At 38.5% G+C, this 21,800-nt stretch overlaps 3 protein-coding genes across 10 annotated transcripts in view; 2 read left to right on the top strand and 1 right to left on the bottom strand.

Moving 5' to 3' along the window:
* The window catches only part of RhoGEF2 (Rho guanine nucleotide exchange factor 2), a 44,985-nt gene extending 30,482 nt beyond the window's left edge, over positions 1-14,503 (top strand). For 7 of the 8 annotated variants that reach the window (XM_046634963.2, XM_046634968.2, XM_046634970.2 and 4 more), the window contains 11 exons: positions 2,450-2,591; positions 3,326-3,410; positions 4,114-4,166; positions 11,105-11,376; positions 11,489-12,838; positions 12,947-13,063; positions 13,193-13,369; positions 13,524-13,741; positions 13,848-13,998; positions 14,097-14,140; positions 14,226-14,503. In XM_046634963.2, coding sequence (XP_046490919.1) covers positions 2,450-2,591; positions 3,326-3,410; positions 4,114-4,166; positions 11,105-11,376; positions 11,489-12,838; positions 12,947-13,063; positions 13,193-13,369; positions 13,524-13,741; positions 13,848-13,998; positions 14,097-14,140; positions 14,226-14,351 — 2,735 coding nt within the window. In that variant the 3' untranslated portion in view covers positions 14,352-14,503. The remainder of the gene's footprint in view (positions 1-2,449; positions 2,592-3,325; positions 3,411-4,113; positions 4,167-11,104; positions 11,377-11,488; positions 12,839-12,946; positions 13,064-13,192; positions 13,370-13,523; positions 13,742-13,847; positions 13,999-14,096; positions 14,141-14,225) is intronic. The other variant, XM_046634966.2, reaches the window with a different exon arrangement.
* Positions 14,504-15,311: 808 nt separating this feature from the next.
* mRpS29 (mitochondrial ribosomal protein S29) lies at positions 15,312-18,426 on the top strand. The gene is made up of 6 exons (XM_046634989.2): positions 15,312-16,255; positions 16,395-16,733; positions 16,859-16,951; positions 17,033-17,169; positions 17,238-17,585; positions 17,664-18,426. Exons 1-6 carry the CDS (start codon positions 16,240-16,242, stop codon positions 17,898-17,900), a joined length of 1,170 nt encoding a protein of 389 aa, XP_046490945.1. The 5' UTR covers positions 15,312-16,239; the 3' UTR covers positions 17,901-18,426.
* Positions 18,020-20,122, bottom strand: ref(2)P (refractory to sigma P). Its single transcript, XM_046634981.2, has 3 exons — positions 19,763-20,122; positions 18,640-19,634; positions 18,020-18,557 (listed from the first exon to the last, which is right to left on the bottom strand). Exons 1-3 carry the CDS (start codon positions 19,947-19,949, stop codon positions 18,279-18,281), a joined length of 1,461 nt encoding a protein of 486 aa, XP_046490937.1. The 5' UTR covers positions 19,950-20,122; the 3' UTR covers positions 18,020-18,278.
* Positions 20,123-21,800: the final 1,678 nt, after the last annotated feature.

The raw sequence follows: 21,800 nt of genomic DNA, 5'->3' as shown, positions 1-21,800 counted from the left end.
CGTAAGCTTCGGCGCCTTCGTATAAAACGATTCCACGGTAATATTGCCCGTCTATATTTAGAAAGACGGTCTTGCGCTAGCTCGCCTCTTGTTAGAATGTATGTTGTATGTACGTTGATCGGCGTCCCGACGCCCCCAACCTTCCTCAAACTTGTGTAGTACGATAACTCTCTCATTGGAAACGACCTCGTGATTGAAAAATATTCGAAACAAGGTGGCTAATGGTTTGGTTTTTATTTATATTTAGTTTTTATTCCTTTATTTTCTTTCAAGACAATTAATCGAAAAAGCTGTAAAAAAAGAAAGAAAAGAAAAAAAAAAATTGATTCTTCACCAATAATTTTCGAGCCAGAACCTTTAAACGCTTATCGGTAGCGGTATTAATTATCTTTTTTACACTCACTCTCGCTTTACGTCACACTTTTACAGTCTTCATTCATTCGTTTTGCAAATTTCCAGATTTTTCCTTCTCGACAAGAAATAAACCACATGCGAGTGAATTTTATCCTTGTAAATTGACGCTCGCTTCTCGACCTGGAAATCCGAAAAACTTGGATTGATCGTGAATTTTTGTCGGATAAATCGCGGAAAAGTCTGGGATTTTTATTTATTTTTTTTCTTGTATTTTGGGGAAAAAAAAAAAAACTGCGATATTCGAAACTCGCAACTTTTACATCGTTCCGTATGTTACAGTTTCCGTGAATTATGCACTATGCGTGATTTAGTTTTGAATGAAAAATTTTAATATCTAAGAAGCGAAGTAAAAAACTTAAAAATTAAGCGAACATCGGATACAATCCAAAAATTATGGGTGACTCTGTAACGTTTATTATGTAAATTTTCTACTATGATCGGTAAAAAATCTTTACCGAATCGCATGGTAACAAACAATAACGCTTGATACAGGTAATTAAAAAAAAAAAAAAAACAACAGCAGTGAATATGTTTTCAAATTATTCACGCAAATAGAGATGAAAGAGTAATATTGATTGTTCGGTTTTGAAAAACGAGCGAACGGCCATGTACGTTATAGGCGATAGAAAAGCCTTTGAGAGTATAAATAAATCAATCGATTCCAACTTCCATTTCGCGAATTATTAAAAGGACGAACGGCTTTGGGGCTGTAAACTTCTCCACGTTTCAATAATATATCTGTATGGATAGATAACGCACTCGCGTTTCGGTTACGAACGATCGAGATAAAAAACTACTCAATACGCCTTAGCTGCTGTTGTATTTGAGGATGCCCGATATCGCTTCGGTATCTTCGAATTTCGAGTGTGCTTTTAGCCCGAGCCTCTGCCTCCCATTATAATATACGAGCCTCTCTATATCGTCCCGTTTCTCTTATCCGCATCCCCTCGTATTTTTCCGAGTGTTTTATGCTTACCTACCTGTAATAATACGGTTAGAAAATACAACGCGCAATTTAATTACAATACTATTACTTATTACGTTACGTACGTGTGATGTGTAATAACAATAACACGATAGGTTTCGCGATTAACAGTGACCATAATTTGGCAATGAAATCTCAGGGTTAATATACATCCGTTGAAATATTATTTAAACACAACAAACGTGTTCGGTTGATTTTATAAAACGCAGAAAGCAAAATGTTTCAGTAATGCCTGAAAAAGGTTGCGCATCGGAATCCCATAGATTTTGTTCCGATTGCGAAATCAGTTATGAAAAGCGAAATCATTTCGTAAAGATTGGAAAATTATTGTTTAATCGTTGTGACTGATAAAATTATCGTTTTATTCTAATTTATGCCGCACGAATTAAGCGCCACATCGAACAATGACTAAGAAATATGCCGTTGCGAATTGACAGGTCGATTCAACGATGTTGGATCACGAATGATTTTGTTCTGCTGATTATACCGGACGGATGCCCGAAACCCCTGCCAATAATTGCTAATCTTACTTCACTAGCGAGAAAGGATTTTTAACGCGTTACGCAAAGTATTTTGTCACTTCGACAAAAATTCTTACAAATTAACGACGTAAAGTGTTATTTGATAGCGTTAATCAATTAGTAGCTCTCACGATTTCGTCAATTTTACTAATCCTTATCCACCGAATAGATTTCGTGAACTGTACGAAGCGATTTGGTTTAATCTACCGGAGGATATTCAACATTTTGATAATACAATGGGAAAAGTATCGTTTCATTAAATTGTCTGAATTAAAATCGAGATTTCGTATCCATGAGTATATATTTTCTATGCAATATAAATTTTTTTTTTTTAGCAATTATGAAACAACTACTTTACATTAACTTTGGTATTTACAATAAAATATTGCGTTCCCACGAGAAACTATTCTACAAAATGCGTTCGCGAATTGATTTTTTTTTTTCTTTTTTTTCTCAAGTAAAAACTTTTCTCCGATCGCAAAATTTCCAATTTTTATACGATGTTAATCGTCACCTCGTTTCTATTTAGGAGATCACCGAGGCGGTGGATTCGGAACCGGAAGCGCTGGCGGTAACAGCGAGCGAGGACGAGGCGGTTCCGGTTACGGAACGGGGGCGGAACACGCCGAAAGTATGGACGACCCTTCGTCGAGGGAAGACATCGCGGAAATGTACGCAAACCTTGAGACCTGATATGTAAAATTAATTGCAAACTTTTGCTGAAACTAATCTTCGACGCACTGAGAAAAATTTCGTTCCTCACAGTTGATGTAGAAAATTCTGATAAAATTTTCAGAAAATTTGAAACTAAATTATTCCACAAGTAGATAACTATTTTACGTTCAATGCGATTATGCTCTGCCAACGTTGCATTTTTTGAACATGTCAACTTTGAATCGGGTTTTTTTTTTTTTTTTTTTTCCCTGAACATACTTTTTCAAGTTAATACGAATTTTTCGTTTCATCAATATCAAATTATCGTTATAAAAAGATGATAATAGTACAAACTAAATTATTGTTTTTTTTTTTTTACCCGGAACTGTACTTTTCGGTTGGAGAGAAAAAAAAAAAAAAAAAAGAAGAAATAAAGAAAAAAAGTTAAAAACCGTATATTAACTGCAACCGGAAATTTCTCTCCGTGCAATTCTGCGGCTCGATCGATCACAGCTTTTGCACTTATGCATATATATATAAATATAAATATATATAAAATCAATAGAAACGAAACGCAAATTGTGCTCGATACATTTTTTTTTATTTTTTCTACTTTTGCAAAATTATTTCCTCGTATTTGTCGACCGTATGTACTTGTAGTAGATATATATATATATGTGTGTGTGTGTGTGTGTATGTATATATTAATTTATGTATTAATTTATACGCTTTTGGTATTGCGATTACTTAGGTTGCAGCAAAATATTCCCAGTAAGCCAAAGACATCAACTATAAACAGGTCTGAAAGTTACAAGGAGCAGCGGTTACACCATAAGGTAATAAAAAGAAAAGAAAAAAAAAGAAAAGAAACGTCACCTGCGTTAATGACGGAAAAATTTCACAAAAACGGCACCGACGTGAATTCGATAACTTTTTTCAATCGTTGATCGGTATCGATTACATTCAATACGATTCGACTGTACGCGAATTAGTCAACGATTTGACATTTAACGAACGCGTGCGTCTTATCGCATATCTTTTTTTTTTTTTTTTTTTTATATTTACTTATATATATATATATATATATAATCGGCGGAGCAACAGGTGGTTGATTTGTTTACCGGTACGCTTCTCGTTGCGCGTATCAGAGGTCTTGTATACCTGTGTCAAGTTTCGGACCAATTAGCAATTTGATCATTCGAATCGACCCCTTAAATTCCTCGTTCGCTTACACAATCACACCCGACGGCGAAAAGGAAGAAAGAATAACAAAGAATCGTGTCGCGTGATTGCTCTCCTTTCAGTTTTCTCTTTCTACATTTTTTTGTTGTTAAAAATTTTTTTTTTTTTCGTTTCATACCGTTTTTTCAACTCACTCGCGTTGATTCTAAAATAAATCGTCTTACATTCCAAATTATAGGTCGTTTTTCGATCTTATAACCTCCGCCATTTTACTTTTTTTTTTCTTTTTTTTTTTCATCATTATCACTATTATTATCAAAAGATGGAACAAAAATTCACTGCAATTCTCTATTTCAGCGACATCAGCGTGAGAAACGGAAAACCAGCGACCCGAATCTCTCCAAGACAAAGTGAGTCTTCTTTTTCTTTCATTCTTTACAATTATTCCATAAGTTGTATTATTTTTTTTTGTTTTCTCCGTCTTTTTTTTTTTCGTTTGCGTACTCTTGATCCCATTTATTATCGTTCTTGCTGTTATCGTTACTGTTTAAACTTATTTGTAATCGTGACTCTTGTCCGATGAATTGTAATTTTTTTTTTTTCTTTCACCAAGGGTCAAAGAATTTGCAAACTCATTGTCGGTTGAATGAACGTAAAAAAGAGTGTGTAAAAGAGAGTCGAAAGAGATAGAGAGGGTGTGATAAAAAGTGAGACGGAATGTTTTCGCATATCATATCCCCTAAGTCACAGTGAAACATATAATATGTATATTGTATAATTAGACGCAATTAACGTCAATTGCTACGCGCATATATAACGCGTATACAAGTTATGTGTACATTACATGTGCATTTACATACGTAAGTAAAGAAAACTGCTGTGGAATTCGGCACTGTAATTGGCTTATTCGGCACTTGAAATTCTTTTCGAAAAGGCAAGTCGAAACCTGCCCAGTAGAAAAAAAGGAAACTAAGGAAATGGTGAAATTCATTGTTTTCGCTTGTTTGGTATAAAAAAAAACAAAAAGAAAAAAGAAAACAGAAAAATGTTTTTAAGTGAGCGTAACAGTGTCGAAGGAATTTGACAAAAAAAAAAAAAAAAAAAAAAAAATAGGAAAATGTAGTTAGGTAAAATGTGAAAGAAAAAAAAAACTTTGACAAGTCTGACGATTCTATATTTCGGCTTATCTACTAATTTAGAGTCCGGATTAATTATGTGAATACACATTTTTTATTTCAATCATATTCATGCCTTATTCGGTTTCTCTACATAAAGTATAACCTGTAATGTTTGGAACCAGAAAATGTTGTTTCTATTTTCCATACATTACTTTCTCAAGTCTGTATTTATTATATGTGGTTAATTTTTAATTTTGAAAACATAATTTTAACCGAACCCGCGATCTAAATTTTTTAATAATTTCTTCCGTACTTTGTGCAGGCTTCTATATCATCCTTATGAAAATTTTCACCCCTCCGGCTCTAAACGATATTTTCGAACTTTGATCGTAACCGTGTTCCGAAATAGTGATTTATCACGAACCACGCCTGCGGCAAAAGGAAGAATTCCAATTCAACTTCTTTTCAAGCGCGAGTGTTGCGGCGGCGTGTCGCTTGTTGTATCACGGAAGGTTCGTGGTATATATGAGGTATAGATTTTTCGACCACCTCTCCACCTCTCCTCTACACAGGTATAACGTCACATCTACATATACATGGGTATATGTGCGTATACGGGGCATTCCATGCCAAATCGACCACGGTCTGACCCTCGACCTCTTGGATATGGTCCACCAATTTTTTTTACTCTCGTTCCAAGTATCAAAAGCGCTGCAATTTTTTATTCGCATATTTTTTCTTTAAAGAAATTCCTTTGAAATTCAATCACACATTTTCCACAACTCAATATTTTTACCTGAATTTTGTTAATCGAGTCGGTTTTTCGGGTCGCGGTTCACGAATCCGAGGTCACAATTAATAATAAACCGTGATAATGCTTAGGGGCATGAAAATTTTTGTGTCTGAAAGGGTTAGTCGTAAAATAAAATTGGTAGTCAGAGGTCAAAATTATATCGTGTTAAAGTTGGTAAGGTTATCGTAACGATTCCACGCTTCGTAAAAACCGTTATTTCGAGATTTTGGAAAAGTAAAATTTCAAATTCATTAAACCGTATTGAAAAAAAAAAAAAAAAAAAAACACGATATTCTTCGCTCTCAGTTCCTTTAAAATCATTGTTGAAATCTGGGGTTACACGAGGATAATAAAGATCGTTTGAAGTTCTAAGTGATACGGTTAGTAAATGAAAATTTAAAAGAAAAAGAAGAAGGAGAAAAAAATTACGGTCAAATAGATGGAAAAATATAAATTACTAAACTACGTTTCAGGGTTTACAACAATAGCATAAAAAATCGTGGACCAACAATCCAAGTGATCGAGGGTCAGATCCTGGTCGAGATTTCGTGCGGAATGCCCCGTATATGTACATACATACACATCTTTAACTACTATTCGCGTCCGAGTTTCAGGCTCTCGATGAGCATCAGAGCGCAGAATCGCGTGTGTGGGCGTCGTGTGGATCAGAATGGCGGTACGAAGAAGGGGGGAGAAAAACGAGGTTAGGTGCGCTGCCTGAACCCTCAGTACGACACTGCGTGCCTCCTACGCGAGATCGGGGGTTGCGTCTCTCGCTCTCTCTCTCACTCTCTTTCTCTCTCTCACTCTCTCTCTCTCTCTCTCTCTCTCTCTCTCTCTCTGTCCGCTATTTCGCCTTATTTGCGATTTCTGCGCCGCGACGTTTCGCTACTCCCGCGATATTTCCACCGCAAACGTTTCCGTCATCGCCCCCCCCCCCCCCCCCCCCCCCCGCCGAACATTTTTCTTTCACCAACCCCCCGCCGTTCGGTTTTCAATTTTATTTTTACTTTCTTCTTTTTTATATATGTATATATTTTTTCATCACCTACACGCATACCGTCATTTTTTACTTTCGACGAAAGATATTTCCATGTTTTCTCATCCCATTTATTTTCACTAAACGGTGAACACGGTTTTCGTTGTTGAAATAACTTGTACAATGACGAACGAATCGAGCGTTGATTTGGCACGTTTGATCTGTTTGCAAAAAGTTGCATACATTTTTAACGCCCAGAGGCTCTGTAAGACACGACTGACTTGGCATAGATTGATTGATTTATTGATTGATTGATTGATTGATTGATTGATTGATTGATTCGTTTTTTCCCCCGTTCTTTTATTTTATTTATTTATTTTTTTTTCTTCAATACTTTCTTGTTATAATTTTGGAAGAACTTAGGGTTTTTGGTTTCTTTTTTTTTTCTTTTTTTTTTTTTACGGTATTGCGTGTGTCGCCTTCCTTCTCATTTTATTCTTGTTACTCGTCGACGAATTATTGCTGATATGGAATCATTTATTAAATGTCCTGGTGGAACGTGAATCCGCGCAAGGAAAAAGGTACCTGCACGACAACTACGCGGGATTGTGAAACTGTGCATATCCATTTCGGCAATTCACTCGTACGTCCGGCCTAATTTCGAGGGGACCTTTATAAAATCGATCGGCCCTTTATTACTCGTCCTGTACGAGTAAAGCGATGATGATATCGTTATTGGTCGAAAATTCGTCTCGACGTATCGACGTGATGAAAAAATTTGTAAATCGTCAAAAAAAAAAAAACAAAAAAAACAAAAAAAAAAACGAACCGGTAACAACAAAACGAGTCTTCCATTTTGGTGAAATTTTGAAAATTTCCGCGAACGTGAAATCGATTCGGATCCGCGGCGAATTTGCCGCGGCGTGTGAATTTGCCAAGTGTGCGAGGTCGCGGATTTGTTGCGGGTTTTCTCTGCATGCCAGAACGTGCGGCTTCGAAGGATATAAAGGACGAGATGACGATCACGTCCGCGAGAGTTGTGCTAACGTCTTTGCCTTTCGCTTCTTTATTTTCGAACGAATCGATACCTCGGAATCAATAGTCCCGTACAGCAGACAGACCCAGCCTCCGCTTCTCTCAGGGCTTTGTATACCTTATGTGACCACATAGACGGACGGACAGATAGATAGACAAATAGACAGATAGATAGATAGATAGATATGAAAAACATTGATAGATAGATAGATGTAAGATAGATAGATAGATAGATGTAAAACAGATAGAAATAAGACAGATAGATAGATAGATAGAATGCGACGAAATCTGCAACTTCGATAGATAGATAGATAGATAGATAGATAGATAGATAGACATAAAACAGATTGATAGATAGATATATGTAAACCAGATAAATAGATATAAGACAGATAGATAGATAGATGTAAAACAGATCAATATATATAAGACAGACAGATAGATAGATAGATGGATGGATAGATATAAGGCAGATAGATGGATAGACAGGCAAATAGATAGATGGATGGATTACACAGGCAGACAGATAGATAGAGGTCGATGTCGGTGTGCGGATCGGTACACGGATATTTTGTGGCATACATGACGTATAATGCGAAGGATAGAACCCTCGCGATGTAGGTAAGGGTTGATTAAAGTGGCGCATAAACGAGGAGCGGCTCGGTGTTGAAGGGATGAATATCTAACGTCGTTAGAATTTGAAATCTGAAAAATCGTGGCTGCCACATTGTGTGTTCTTGAAAACATTGAGAACCTGGAATAGTCGGAGTTATTTTTAATTAACATTTTGACAATTTTCTTTTCTTTTTTCTCTTAAAGGAAATTGAATTTTCAAACTTAAACTGTCGTATGTCGTTTCAAGTGCTACAGCATGAACGCGAAATAATTTGTACGTTTGTTCATCTTCGGTCATTCAGTCTTTTGCTTGGTTATATTAATAATAACAGGTATAAGAGGTAGCTGAAAAATTATTATTGGACAACACTTGGGATTCGATGTGCAAAACTTGGAAAAATCGTCAAGTTTTACGAGTGCGAAATTACCGAATACAGTTGGCAACCCTACAGTTTAAAACGAGAATCATGAGACGTGATTTAAAGATGCATCGAGACTGTGTATCGCTTTGAGAAAAATAACGTCGAGACTAAACAAATGATGAAAGAAATGTTCAAAAGCTATGGGTTGAGTCAATCGAGTTTCAATTTAATTCAAACAAAATATCGTTGAAATTAGAGGGGGGAAAAAAAAACAAAAATTGAAATTGAAATCCATGACGGATTTTCAGGTGATTTATACGAAATTAAGATCAGTAAAACTGAATATACAATGAGTTTTTATAAAAAGAAAATGGGAACGATAAATTTGACCTGTGGAAAATTATCTCTGCAATTGAGAAGTCAATCCTGGACTTTGTCATTTCTACTATTAATATGCTCATTTTTATTTTTTTAATGTTTTCATTACATCCGTGACATCTCTGGTTCAAATATTGATTTTTATTTTCGTTCGCAGCGCGTGTTTCTCAATAGTGTCAAAATATATTCCTCTATAATCTTATCACTGTACGTCTCGTTGCGTTTTTTTTTACAAGAATTTAACGACGTAACTTCATTTCCGGTCCGGAACAGACCGAACGATGAAGTACATATTCACCTTATCGTATCTCTTATTGCACAATTGCGCAACTGTTCAAATATAAAACAAATAAAATAAATAAAGAAATTACGACGCTCTATATTAAATCGGTATTTAAAAGCGGGAGAACTTTTAAGTGGGAAAAAGAAAAAACTTCCGCACGACGTAATCGGGTTCTGATCGTAAAAAACTTGCCTTAACTTACTGGTATAATTCAAAGTCAGTGGGGCCGGATCTACGAGTGAAAAAAAGTAGGAGAAGAAGCGGAATAAAAAAAATAAAATAAAACAAAACGGCGAAAAATATTATTATTTCTTATAAAAAAAAAATCCCCTTTCCTCGTTCGACGCGTAATTTAAAAAGAAGCGAGGAATGAGACAACGTGGCTCGAAACGCCTCCGTTCCCAGCGTCAGGCCCAAAATCAGAGTGAAACACCGACAGAGACGGAAGCGGTGGATGAAACGCTGCCGACGTCTTCTCCCCCCTCCGAAAGGGTCGGTAGCGCAGGTGCCGATTTTACCAAAACGTTGAAAAACCTCAACGAAATCGGCGAAAATATCACCGCGAGCAAGAGCCTCAACGTCATCGAACGTCGGAGCCGATCGGAAAGGTATTGAAGCTGATGATTGTGAAACTACGGATGAAAGCTCGAGACAGAAATATGATGAAAATTTCTACTTCATTTTTTTTTTTTTTTACCCACCAACTCGTTGCGTAATTTAAACCGTGCCACAAAATAAGAGGATTGGAGGGGGGACAAAAATGTTTTTCCTTGGCTAGCGTTGAAACAACGTGTAATATTATGTCACACTGCAGGATGTCGAGGCGTTGTAAGGAATTGATAAAGGTGATGCTTTGCGTCAGACTGGAGGGGGGGGATGGAAAATGTAGGGGCTGCTATCTAAATGTCGCCCTATGTAATAATTTTTCTTTTTTTCTTTTCACCTCTTACTTTTACACCTTTTTCCACCCTCCAAACAAACCTAGGCGCAGTTTATAGCCACAGATGTTAATCGAATGCGCATTTATATCGTGTGCATGCAGGCTGATGTTTATTTTGAAGGAAATGTTCAGTTGATCCCGGATTCTTCTTGAATTTTTTTTTGTTTTGCTTTTTATTTTTCATTTACCACTATCATAAATTAACTAAGTTTGTAAGATACAATATTTTTCAATAAATTATAGACTTTAATTTTCTTTACTCGTGTTTTATTTTTGTCATTTCTGTTTTTGTTTTAAACTCTAATTCGCTTACACTTAGGAACGTGGATAATAATCACTGAATTAAATATATTCGATCCTCTCAAAGCGGTATCTAAAGACTTGAAATAACTTGAAACATGTTTTAACCGGAGGAATGTATTTGTATAATAACTATAAACGATCGTCGACAGAAATCGTTGAAAAACAATTTAATTTTATCCGCGCTTTCATCGACGAAAAGAAGTTTAACAATTGATTACATTAATAATAATTAACTGAACTGTTGTTCTTGAATAAGTTCCGTAAAAAATTCCTGGAATATTGTAAGACGATTTTTCAAATTTTCTCCCCAACAAACACGTTTAAGTACCGATTATTCTGCGGATCACAGCGTTGCGAATTAAGGATCTTGAAATCGAGACACGAACTATAAAGATTTTCAGTTCAAAAGTACTAGAAATAAACAAACAAAAAAAAGAAAAGACTGGTAAATCTTGAGTCCATTTCTTCTCTTTGTTTATTTCGTAGAACCGGCGTAGAGTAGTTCGTCTTGCGAAACAAGATCTGCTAACATTTGACCGTAGGGCTGGTTTCAGTGACTGCGAGGCGACGGGAACGTTTCCTGGTAATTCGGCGGGCAGCTCATCCACCAGCAGCTTGTCGACGAGGAGTCTAGATAGCCTGAGCACCAGCTTGGAACATGTCCACCCCGCCGCAACTTCGGCCAACACGACCGCCTCCTGGGATAGCGACGTCGACGTTGAGGCAGATCCTCCGGACTGGAGCCAAGGCGTCGCTGAAGATGTTCTTGCACGTCTTACCAACTCCGAGAAGAAGAGACAAGAAGTCATAAACGGTTCGGCCATTTGCTATAGTTATCAGTTTTCCGTGACAGATAATTCTATCTGATTTTCGTAAACATGTTCGTCGTTTGAACCGTAATTTATACAATATTCTCTTCTTTTCAGAATTATTTCACACAGAGCGATCGCACGTCAGAGCGCTGAGGGTCCTTTCGCACGTATTCCACAAGCCTATGGTAGAGTCTCAGGTTTTACCGCAGGAGCAAATTCTTCTTCTGTTCTCGAACCTGGACGAGATGTTGGAAATTCATTCTGGCTTCAACCAGGCGATGAAGAGCAAGAAGAAAGAGAATCCTTGCGTCGGTGACGTGGGCGACCTACTTCTCGGCATGTTCGACGGTCCGGCCGGCGAAGCGTTCGAGCGAGCGGCGTCGACGTATTGCGCAAAGCAGCAGGTCGCCTTAGACGCGCTTAGGGATCGTCGCAAGAAGGATCCGAAGCTTCACGCCTTCCTCAACGAAGTGGAGGCGAATCCATTGTGCCGGAGACTTCAGCTCAAGGATCACATTCTGACCGGAATGCTTAGGCTGACAAAGTATCCTCTCTTGTTCGAAAATTTGGCTAAATACACGCCGGCCAGCAACGAGAAGGAGAAGGCTGCGGTGCTTCGGAGTCTTGAGAGGAGCAAAGAGGTTTTAAATCAAGTCAATCAAGCGGTTAGAGTCGCGGAGGACTACCATCGCCTTGCCGAGATACAGAGGACCATGGATCGCTCGGCTTTCGATAAGTTCGATCACTCGACGGTTAACGAGTTCAGAAATCTCGACATTACCAAGAGAAAACTCATATACGAAGGCCCGCTGCAGTGGAGAATGGTTAATCGTGCGAAGCCCGTCGATCTACACGTCGTTCTGCTCGACGACACGATACTCCTGCTTCACAGACAGGACGAGAAGTATTTACTCAAGTTTATAAACACGAATCAGGTGAACTCGGTTCTAAGCCCGATCGTCAAAGTTTCTACCGTCCTTGTGAGGCACAATGCTGTCGACAAAAATTCCCTCTATTTGGTAAACACGTCTCAGAGCGGTGCCCAGATCTACGAACTAGTCGCCAATTCACCCGCCGAAAGAAAACTCTGGTTCAAGCACATTACCGAGGCTTGCGAGGCATTCAAAACTCGCGATCGCGAAGGCAGAAGACCGCCGCATCCCGTTCCACCTGTCGAAGAACCCACGCCTCTAGTCCAAGACACGTCGACCGCTGAGAATGAGGCTAACAGCAGTAAGGGAGACCAGGAAGAACCTCAACCCGACGAAGTTACGCCTGAGGAACCTGCGACCAGCGTCGAACGTCGAGAAGAGGAAGAAAACTCGAGTGCAGCAGTTGAAGCGCCGACCGAAACTGAAAAGCCCGATCAACCCGAGGAGCCGGAGCAGGAACGGCAAACCGAGACAACTGAGCAACCTCAGCAAGCTGATCGAGATTCTGTTAACACGAGCGTTGCGACTGGTGGTAAGGTTTTAATAGAGGGAAATACTGTTAATTTTGATTATTAGGAAATAAGCAGGGTCAAACTGAGTTTATTCGATCCAATTAATCTGTTGTAATTCAATTATCAAGCGTGCGGAGATCCCTTGCGATTAGTCACCTGCACTCAGTCATCCCTCATAGAACCGGATGAAGTACGAGTTGAGGTGCGGCCCATACATCTGGCTGAGCCAGTTCTCACGCCAATCGGTAAACATTAATCGATTATTTATTGCTTGAGTGTTGAAAGAGTCGCTTGTTTCTTGGCTGCTTTACTCTCACCGAACCGGTTTTTTTTTTCTCTAAATTCAGTAACGAACAGTGCAATTGTCTTTACAGAACGTCTACGGCGTAAAGATGCTCTTATCAAAGAAGCCTTGATGGAAAAGCAGGCCTTGGTGGCCGACATTTTAAACGTCCCCAGAGAAGACTTCGAACATCTCGCTGATATGGCCTCGGAACCATCCCCAATTCAAAAGGAGCCTACCGAATTAATACTTGCTGCTGTTAGCCAGGGTACATTTAACTATTACTTCTGAATAAACAACTCCGGTTCTAACAGATTGCATTTGACAAAGGAGGAAATAATTTTCTTTGGTTACGTCGTTGGCGGTGTTGACCATTTCATTCGTTTTTACAACTTGTCTATCTTTCTTATTTTATTTTATAGCGAATCAATTAATGGAAATGCTTAACTCCTCATTGAATGTGACCGAAACTGAGACGGTACTCGCATCTCGGGGAGCTTCCGTTTCGGCGGTTGGAAGTTGCGAAGCACCTGGTTGTCCAGCACCTCGACCACACTCGCTTTCCCATCACCCGTCGATACCAGTCGCAAGCTTACAACCCGTTTGCAGCTCACTGGCTTCTCAACTCTCGCAACTTCTGGTGGGTTTCAGTGAAAATATCTCGAGTTATGTATAATTTAATATTCCCAGTTCTATGGTTGCCGTTTTCTCGGTCCTCGTGTCAAATCCAATTCTGATTTTCGCAGGAAATTATCAAAGACAGAGAAGAAGAACGTGAGAGAATGAGACGCGAACTACGGAGGAGTAGGGAAAAGCTCCACGCTATAGACGCAGACGTCCAAAGACGTGGCGTATTGCAAAATTTAAACACCTCCACTCATACCCAAACCGATCCCAGTAAGTCGTTCGAATTGGAACTGAGAAAATCTATAACACAAAACTCATCATTCTATAGTATTTGATTGTTTTTTTTTTCTTTCCCTCTTTTTCACCAGGTGAATCTTTGAACGGCGAAGGGTTTGTGGAACTTAATTTAGATGTAAGTATGGATCGATTTACCTCGAATCTAATTACCTATTGGAATTTTCATCAATGTTCACAAATTTTTTTTTGTCGCGTGGCAGGAATTTGTCGATGCCTTTAGTGACCCGGAACCGGATCTCGACTCAACACAGGCACTGGGAGAACACCGATTAACGGAAGTTGACGTTGAGGAAAACCCGCACGGGGTTGGAGATAGCGTGGGTTGAACGGACTGAATAAATCTTTAGAGTTAACGTTAATCTGGTGCACTTTGAGAGCGACTCAAATGAAAATCCCTCGAGGGCTCGGTACAGAAGAAAATCAAAATTATGTAAAAAAAAAAGAAAACCAAAATAAAAAAAAGAAAAAGAAATAATCAGACATGTTTGCTACGATCTTTTGGATCGAAAGCAACGATCTTATAAATATCAACTTACGCAAAACAATGGGTCTAAGTTTAGTAACGTCACTTACCAAAGATTTTATGCAAATAGATCGTCAAACAATCGGAAAAATGTAATAACAAACAAAAACATTGAAATCAAATGAGAAAATGAAACAATAGTCAGTAAAATTAAGATAACTAAACAATTTACCGTGGCCATCGAGAATCTGTTGGTTTTTTTGCATCCATTATTTTTTCTCTTTCTCTCGACCTTGACGAGCGTTGAGATATTTAAATGCACATGAGCAGTCGTATAGCGTATCACACGTATTGGAATTTCACTCGGTCCTTTGTATGTACAATATATTTGAATATTTGCAGCACCGTGACTTTGCATGACCGAATTTATGTTAGTAGCTCCCTCGATCGAGCTGTAAAAGTGCTGTTACCAGTTGTATAGGAAGGAGTAATGAAAATGAATTATCTACTTACATAAAGTCTTTGTTTCGACTAAATACTAATAATTACATACATACCTAATAACGAATTACAAACCATTATTATAAATACAATATTATATACATGTATAAAATATTTAATAACATTATTAGTTATTATAATAATAATTATTATTATTATATTAAAATGCTTATCAAAATGAAATCATTGTTCTTCCTACGGTTGATGATGATGATACACATAAGTAAAATCTTATACAATTAAATGATGAAAAAAATTCATATTCAAATTTATACCCAAAAAAGAAGAAGAGACAAGATATAATAATATATAAGTTATAAATTAGTAAAATTGATGCACACGTTTTGTTCTGTTTTTCCAAGGAGAAATTCCATACATACAATAGACCTGAACGTTGCCTATATTTTATTAACGATATAACAATTCTAGTGATTCCTTTCTTGTTTTTCTAATGGCAATTACTTTTCGTATTAGATCAAGCTGATCCGAAGTTCAAGTTTGTTTCGGGTATCATTTATTTGACTGAGATAAGTAATACAAAACTTTGCAAGCTGTAAAAAAATATAAAAAATAAAATCGAGAATGGCGTGCAATCCTTTCGCATTTCTATTTTGGGGCCTTGTCCTCATTTTCGTGTCATTTTTCGTTGCCGGCTTCTGCTCTTTTTGGTACATCCTAATTTATTGCTGCTCTGCTTGGATATCAGCTTGTGGCGTGAGTAGTTCAATTATTAATTTTACATTGATAACATTGACATTAATCATTGCCAAATACAGCGCAGACTTATTTTTAAATGGTAATTTGGGCGACGAAAAATTTGTTTGCAGGAGTTTGCCGACATTTTGTTGAAGGGTATACAATTTCCCTACTACTGCGCCTCGAAAATGTGTTGACTTGCTTCAAAGTAGATTTAGTTGTAAGAACAGTGTAGAATGTGACAAATATAACTATCATTTGCCCAATGAGACATCCGTAAATATCATTTTAAACGTAAGAATTGAATAAATTTTATCAAGGTAATCTAGAAATAACGCGATGTAAGGAGCAGCTCATTTGCAGATATATTGAGTTGTGTAGCTTTTTTTTTATCACCAGATCGCGCCACCTCAATAATCGCGAATGCGTGCGGAATAGGAAAATATAACCTAAAACTAAACAGTTCTCATTCATAATTGAATATTGTAAATTAAGATTATTACGAACTTGTGATTAATGTAGTGCATAAAATTGACTAAAAAAAAAAATCCAGTATGGCCTTTAATACGCGTAAGTATATCAATTTTCTAATCAGTATTTCTCTGACAAAGTTTGTGTATTAGATCAGAAATAATTCTAACCGCTTTCAACTACGATTCTGTTGTTCGTTACCTGAACCATTCGTGCTTTAAACTATGCTATTTTACAGTCAAAGTGGAGAACTTCCTCCGCCGAGTATCTGCTGCTAGCATAAAGAAATATGCAACAGCCAGCGAAGCTGTACAGGTCCAAGAGGAACCCCCGGTTCATTTCAGAACTGCTGAGAGTAATCCGGTTAATCACACGACTCAGCATCAGGAACGGTTTTACACAATACCTAATGACGCTTACAAAAAATTATACAGTGGCGGTGGGCTGCCAAAAGAGTTTATGAAGCAAGTGAAAACCTTCAACGAATGCTGTTTTTTGACCAGATCGCCGACTATTGAAATTTTATCTTACCTACGAAACACAAACTACAATAAACCAGTCAATAGATATGTCTTGTGTATCCTTTTTCAAAGTATTATTTATAGAAATGATTTCTATTTTTTTTTTTAATCATTGAACCAAAATGTTGTCTTTGAATGTTCATCGTTAATACTTCAGGTAGTTTCTTAACTCTTTGAGTAGATGGACCATCCGGATGTGGAAAGACACTTTCAATGGCACACATTTTACACTATGGATTGGCAACACAGAAAGTACTGATTCACATACCTTGGGGTATGTAACAGGGTATTAAGATCCATGCAGCTGGAAACTATTTTAAAAATCGCAATGCACGTTATTGATCTTTATTTCTAGCCCCAAATTGGTTCAGACATCCAAAAGAAGTGGCCAATTCGACTACCAGAGAAGGCTATGTCGACTTACCAATAGATGCTGCTGCTTGGCTAATACATTTCAAGAATCAGAATTCCCAACTTTTGGAACAGCTCAAGGTACGTATCGACGTGCAATTAGTTTTGATCGGGAACTTAATGCAACGAAACTTGTACCAAATTTTTAGCTCACTACCGACAAGGAGTACACGTGGAGTTTACGAGAATCAACACCTCGTGGAGTACCCTTGATGCAGCTGATTGATCTGGGAATCAATCGGGTGAGGTATGCTTCGGAAATAATAATCGCCCTTACCTCAGAGCTGAAGGAAGCCAGTATTGCGGGAAAATGTCAAACGCTAGTGATGATCGATGGCTACAATATATTCTTTACGGACCGCACAAGAGTATTCACTGATGCTAAAGCAATGGTGCTACCTGACAAAGTATCACTCACTATTGCCGCATTGGAAATGACGAAATACGATTGGTGCAACGGAGCTGTTGTCGTGAGCGTGGATCAATTAGCTGTCGGGGTAAATTAGCGAACATTTTACCCGTTTTTTGATCATCTGAATACTAGATTCATGATAATTTATTTGGTCTTCATCTAGGGCAAAAAAGAATCTGATCTTCCAAGATTGCTACTTGGAAAAGCCGGCTTTGAGCATTTGGATCCCTTTATGCCAGTATCTGTGAACCCCTACACGGATTCAGAGTTTTATAATGTTATGGATTACTTCAAAGATAGACGGTGGGTCAGAAACTGCGATGACGAGGGATTACAAGAGTTGAAACTCTTATCTGCCAAAAATGGTTTCAAACTTATGAATTTATGCGCAGCTTTGTAAGATGGATATGTAATAATTGAAATAAAAGTTGTTTAGCTTAGAATAATTTTCGTAAATTAAGGTATTAAATTCATAGGAAAAGTAGGTTTATCGTGAAATCAAGTAAATAGTCAATTCAATGCTTTTTGCTTTGTTTATATTTTAGGAATCAGAAAACAAAGTCAATACAATCACCATTGCAGGAATTATTATCATTTCTCACAGTAAAACATGAGCAAACAAAAGGGAATGCTTTTTTTCGGTAGTTACGTACAATATAAACGGTAAAAGTAATAAAATTGCAGTAAAAACTATGCACATCATAGATATCAAACATATACCGTTATTGAATTAGCAGTTTAGTCGTCAACAATTAACCACTACTTTCGTCATGTTTTTTTACTGCTTGCTATTGCCGGGACGAACTGGTTGCAGAATATCCAGAGCCTTGCTAATGTCACCATTTTTGGAAGCCAGCAGCTGAGTAAGCCATCCGCCTTCGTTTGTGAAACCCATCTGCATCATTGCAACCACAGCGCGTTGGATGTTTGGGTCGGGGTGATAAATTGGGATCGGAGCCTCGGCCTGTTGCGGCAATTTGGGATAAATTGGTTTCGTAGCTACGGTAGAAGCCAATATCGGAACTGGTGCAGAAGCTGTCGGAACAGTTGTTGACGGCTGAAAACAAACAATATAATAGAACACCGATCACTTTTCAATGCATGGAATCAAATTGCAATTTATTGTAAGAGAAATTTACCACTTTAGGTACGGCTCCAGTAGACAAACTGATGCTCGAAACTCCTTCAGTAACGTAAGAGACCGGGGTATCCTGTTGATTAAGCAGTGTCCACTCCTCGCTTTCCATGTTAGGTTTGTCGATAGGTGCGGAAGCATCGACAGTAGGCTGATGTACAGGGTTCTCAGAAGTCGATGCAGTATCAACTAGCTTCTTTCCTTCCCCAGGAAATTTGTGTGCCGAAGTACTAGGTGGGCTGTTTTCAGGTGGGGTTTTTGCGTTACCGCCAGCAGGAGCCTTCCCAGCTGCATTGGGAGCCTCGGCATGAACTTCAACGTCGATACTCAATGGGTTCAAAAGATTGGCTAGATTCTCTCCGACATTCTTAAAAAGCTCTGCCTGTCGATTGATCCTTCGCTTATCCTCAGTTTCAGTCTTAGATTCTTCACCCACCTTCTGCCCAGGTTGTTCTTTCATTGGGCAGCTTCCTTCTGACGGAAGTTGAGCCCATTCGTTCAAGTAGGCAGTTACAGTGTCCAGCCAAGAAGGTCTATCCGCCTCCGGTCTCCCAGCGTGCGAGTTATGGGTAAACTTTACCCTCTTGTAGGGACACTTTGTCAAATCTGTATCTCTTGCAGTCCGCCCATTCTTTCTGGCTAACTTGTACATGAAGTGCGATAGTCGACGTCCAACGTGGGGGTTCCACTGCAACGGGACTGGACTGCGTATCATACAGTGCTCCGGATGAAGTCCCTTGGACTCGCAATCCGCGCACAGGTCATAGTTTGGGCATTGGATGCACTTGTAACGAAATCCATGGACATCCTTTTCACATCCGTCGCAAATTATGTCGATGTGAATGGCCTGTGCCTGCTCGGCGTCCGGCTGAGCATTCTCAGCTGGGTACTCGGAGTGCAGGACGACGTACAGTTTGCGAATGCTTTGCTCAGCAGTTTCGGATAGGGCAATTCTGAGCTCCTCGTCGCTGGATACGATGACGTTGTCACCATCAGCGTCTGTGATTAGAAAGTTTGTGTCATTACTATAATTTTTCAAATTTACAATATACAGATTTTGGAATTGCGCAATAACGTTGACGATGATTACTCGCATTTTACGCGATTATCAGATTGATATTTCGTACCTTTCCAAGAGATGGTAAAACGCCGCGAGCGGAGTGCCGCGAAGACGGACTGCAGCTTCTCGTTCAGGTAGAGAAAATTCGTCACTACGTCCTTATCGATGCCGAATCTCCTAACTTCGGGCTTAGCGTCGATGGGGTCCTCCTCTTTGGACAAGAATACTTTGAAGCTGACCGTCTCAGACATCATTGTGGATGTTGAACTGATTGTGAACTCAGAATGTCAGAAGCTCTGGAATGTAGATTCGCGTGTTGTGTATTTTTCAACCTCGTAAACGCCTTGAATCGTTTACAAATCGCTTTGTTTTTTGAAGCGTGCACAGAAGCGTCGTCAGGCGATGAGAGTCTTCGAATGATGTGCGCAGTTGCCAAACGGTGATTTTTATACTCGACGCAATCCGCAAGCGGCCATTCGTCTCAACTGGCGCGCAGGTCGCGCGAATGGCGCCTCGCCACGACGTTCGAAATTCGAATTTAAAACACCGTGACACAGCTTTCGGGGATTACTTCGAGATGATGTAGCTTGAAGAAACTCGTCGCACAACTTCAACGAGAAATGTCATCATGTAAATTTCATCCGACGACTCGAAATTGTGGAAAATTCTACATTTGAAAAGTCGACATTTAAACATTCGAACCTCAAAATGGCGTCTTCGGCCTGCATGAGATGCAATTTTCGTGCGCAGCACGTCACTTTGTTGCCATTGTCATCATTATTCATCGTGACTCACTACCACGTGAGGTATACAACGACAAGTTATCAATATCTGGATACGTGGATTACTGGATGAATAATGCGTACATTACGAATATTCAGGTAGCCTAATTTGCAATCGGAATTACGCGATACGGATTCGAAAATCTAATCTTTCAATGTTTCCAACTTGACTCATACGGTGAAAAAATGTAGATATTCTGCACCGGTGGAAAAACATTAATTTTCGTTTGCATCCATTAATTTTAAGTACTGCGTTTAAGTTTATAATCAAAGGAAATTTCGCTGAAATTTTTACCCATAGAACTGGCATTGGAATATACCAGAAGCATCTTGAAATTTCTTTTCTTGTGACTCACACCTGATAGAACATTAAATTTTTTCTTTCATGTTTTACGCCGTGCTTCCTATCTACATTTCGCTACAGGTTGCGTGAGGTTGCGTCAGTGTGAAGCCAAACTGGGTATCCAGCGGCATCGCATTACATGGCAGAATTGACGCCGAAAGTTGACGAGTTCACTCGCTCAAGCTTCACTAACAATGAATCATTTATACTCGAACATTCCCAACTTCTATGCCCTCGTGAAAATTTATCCTCTAAACTTTGTTGAGAGACGATGATAAAAGAATCTAAAAAGTTAGGTGATTCAAGATTTTCCAGAGTAGGTCACAGCAAATTAGAAAACAGAAAAGTAGTGGAATTATATCCCATTTCATCTGGTTAAAGGATTTCTTATTCAAAGAAACTAAACAATAGTTTTTCAAAGCAAAGTTTCTCCCGGTGTTGGTATTAATACGGGTATGATTAAATAGCCTATACGATATTCGAAAGGATGGAAATCCGCATGTGGATACAATATACGAATTTTGTTTAGGATAGTTGTAACGTACCTGAAACAGCAGGCAAATAAAATAATCTTATATCTACAGTTATTTGAACGCGTTTTACAATATAAATAGTCTTTGCAAAAGTTTAATAAAATATATGAAATATACACGCAGTTGGTGTATAATTTTGGTAAAGTTTACAACTTGTGCGTGGGAATAAATTATCGCCTCGACGACTACCTAGAATCTGGTCTCTGATGGTTTTCGTAAGATTCTCCAGAGACAAGATCAGCGGAGGATAATAGTATAATACGCGTTCTTATTATAAACGGAAACTTTTGCAAGTGTGTAAGTAACTAAACGCACGGTGAAAGCTGAAGCAAATACAATTTTCCTACGCTATCATGGCTTTGACTACTTATACGCGTATATGTAGCCACAGAATGCGACTTACATACATTCAGTAGTTGCTGAAGTTATTACGCAAGAAATTATTCT

The sequence above is a fragment of the Neodiprion pinetum genome, chromosome 7, assembly GCF_021155775.2.
Source record: "Neodiprion pinetum isolate iyNeoPine1 chromosome 7, iyNeoPine1.2, whole genome shotgun sequence".
Classification (NCBI taxonomy): domain Eukaryota; kingdom Metazoa; phylum Arthropoda; class Insecta; order Hymenoptera; family Diprionidae; genus Neodiprion; species Neodiprion pinetum.
The sequence above is the reverse complement of the archived record's forward strand: the minus strand, read 5'-3'. Positions and strand labels throughout refer to the sequence as shown.

Bases quoted from the DNA above. Each gene is read 5' to 3' on its own strand.
- mRpS29 (XM_046634989.2), top strand. The intron at 16,734-16,858 runs GTATCCTTTTTC...CTCTTTGAGTAG, and splicing joins AGTCAATAGATATGTCTTGT to ATGGACCATCCGGATGTGGA. The intron at 17,586-17,663 runs GTAAATTAGCGA...GTCTTCATCTAG, and splicing joins TGGATCAATTAGCTGTCGGG to GGCAAAAAAGAATCTGATCT.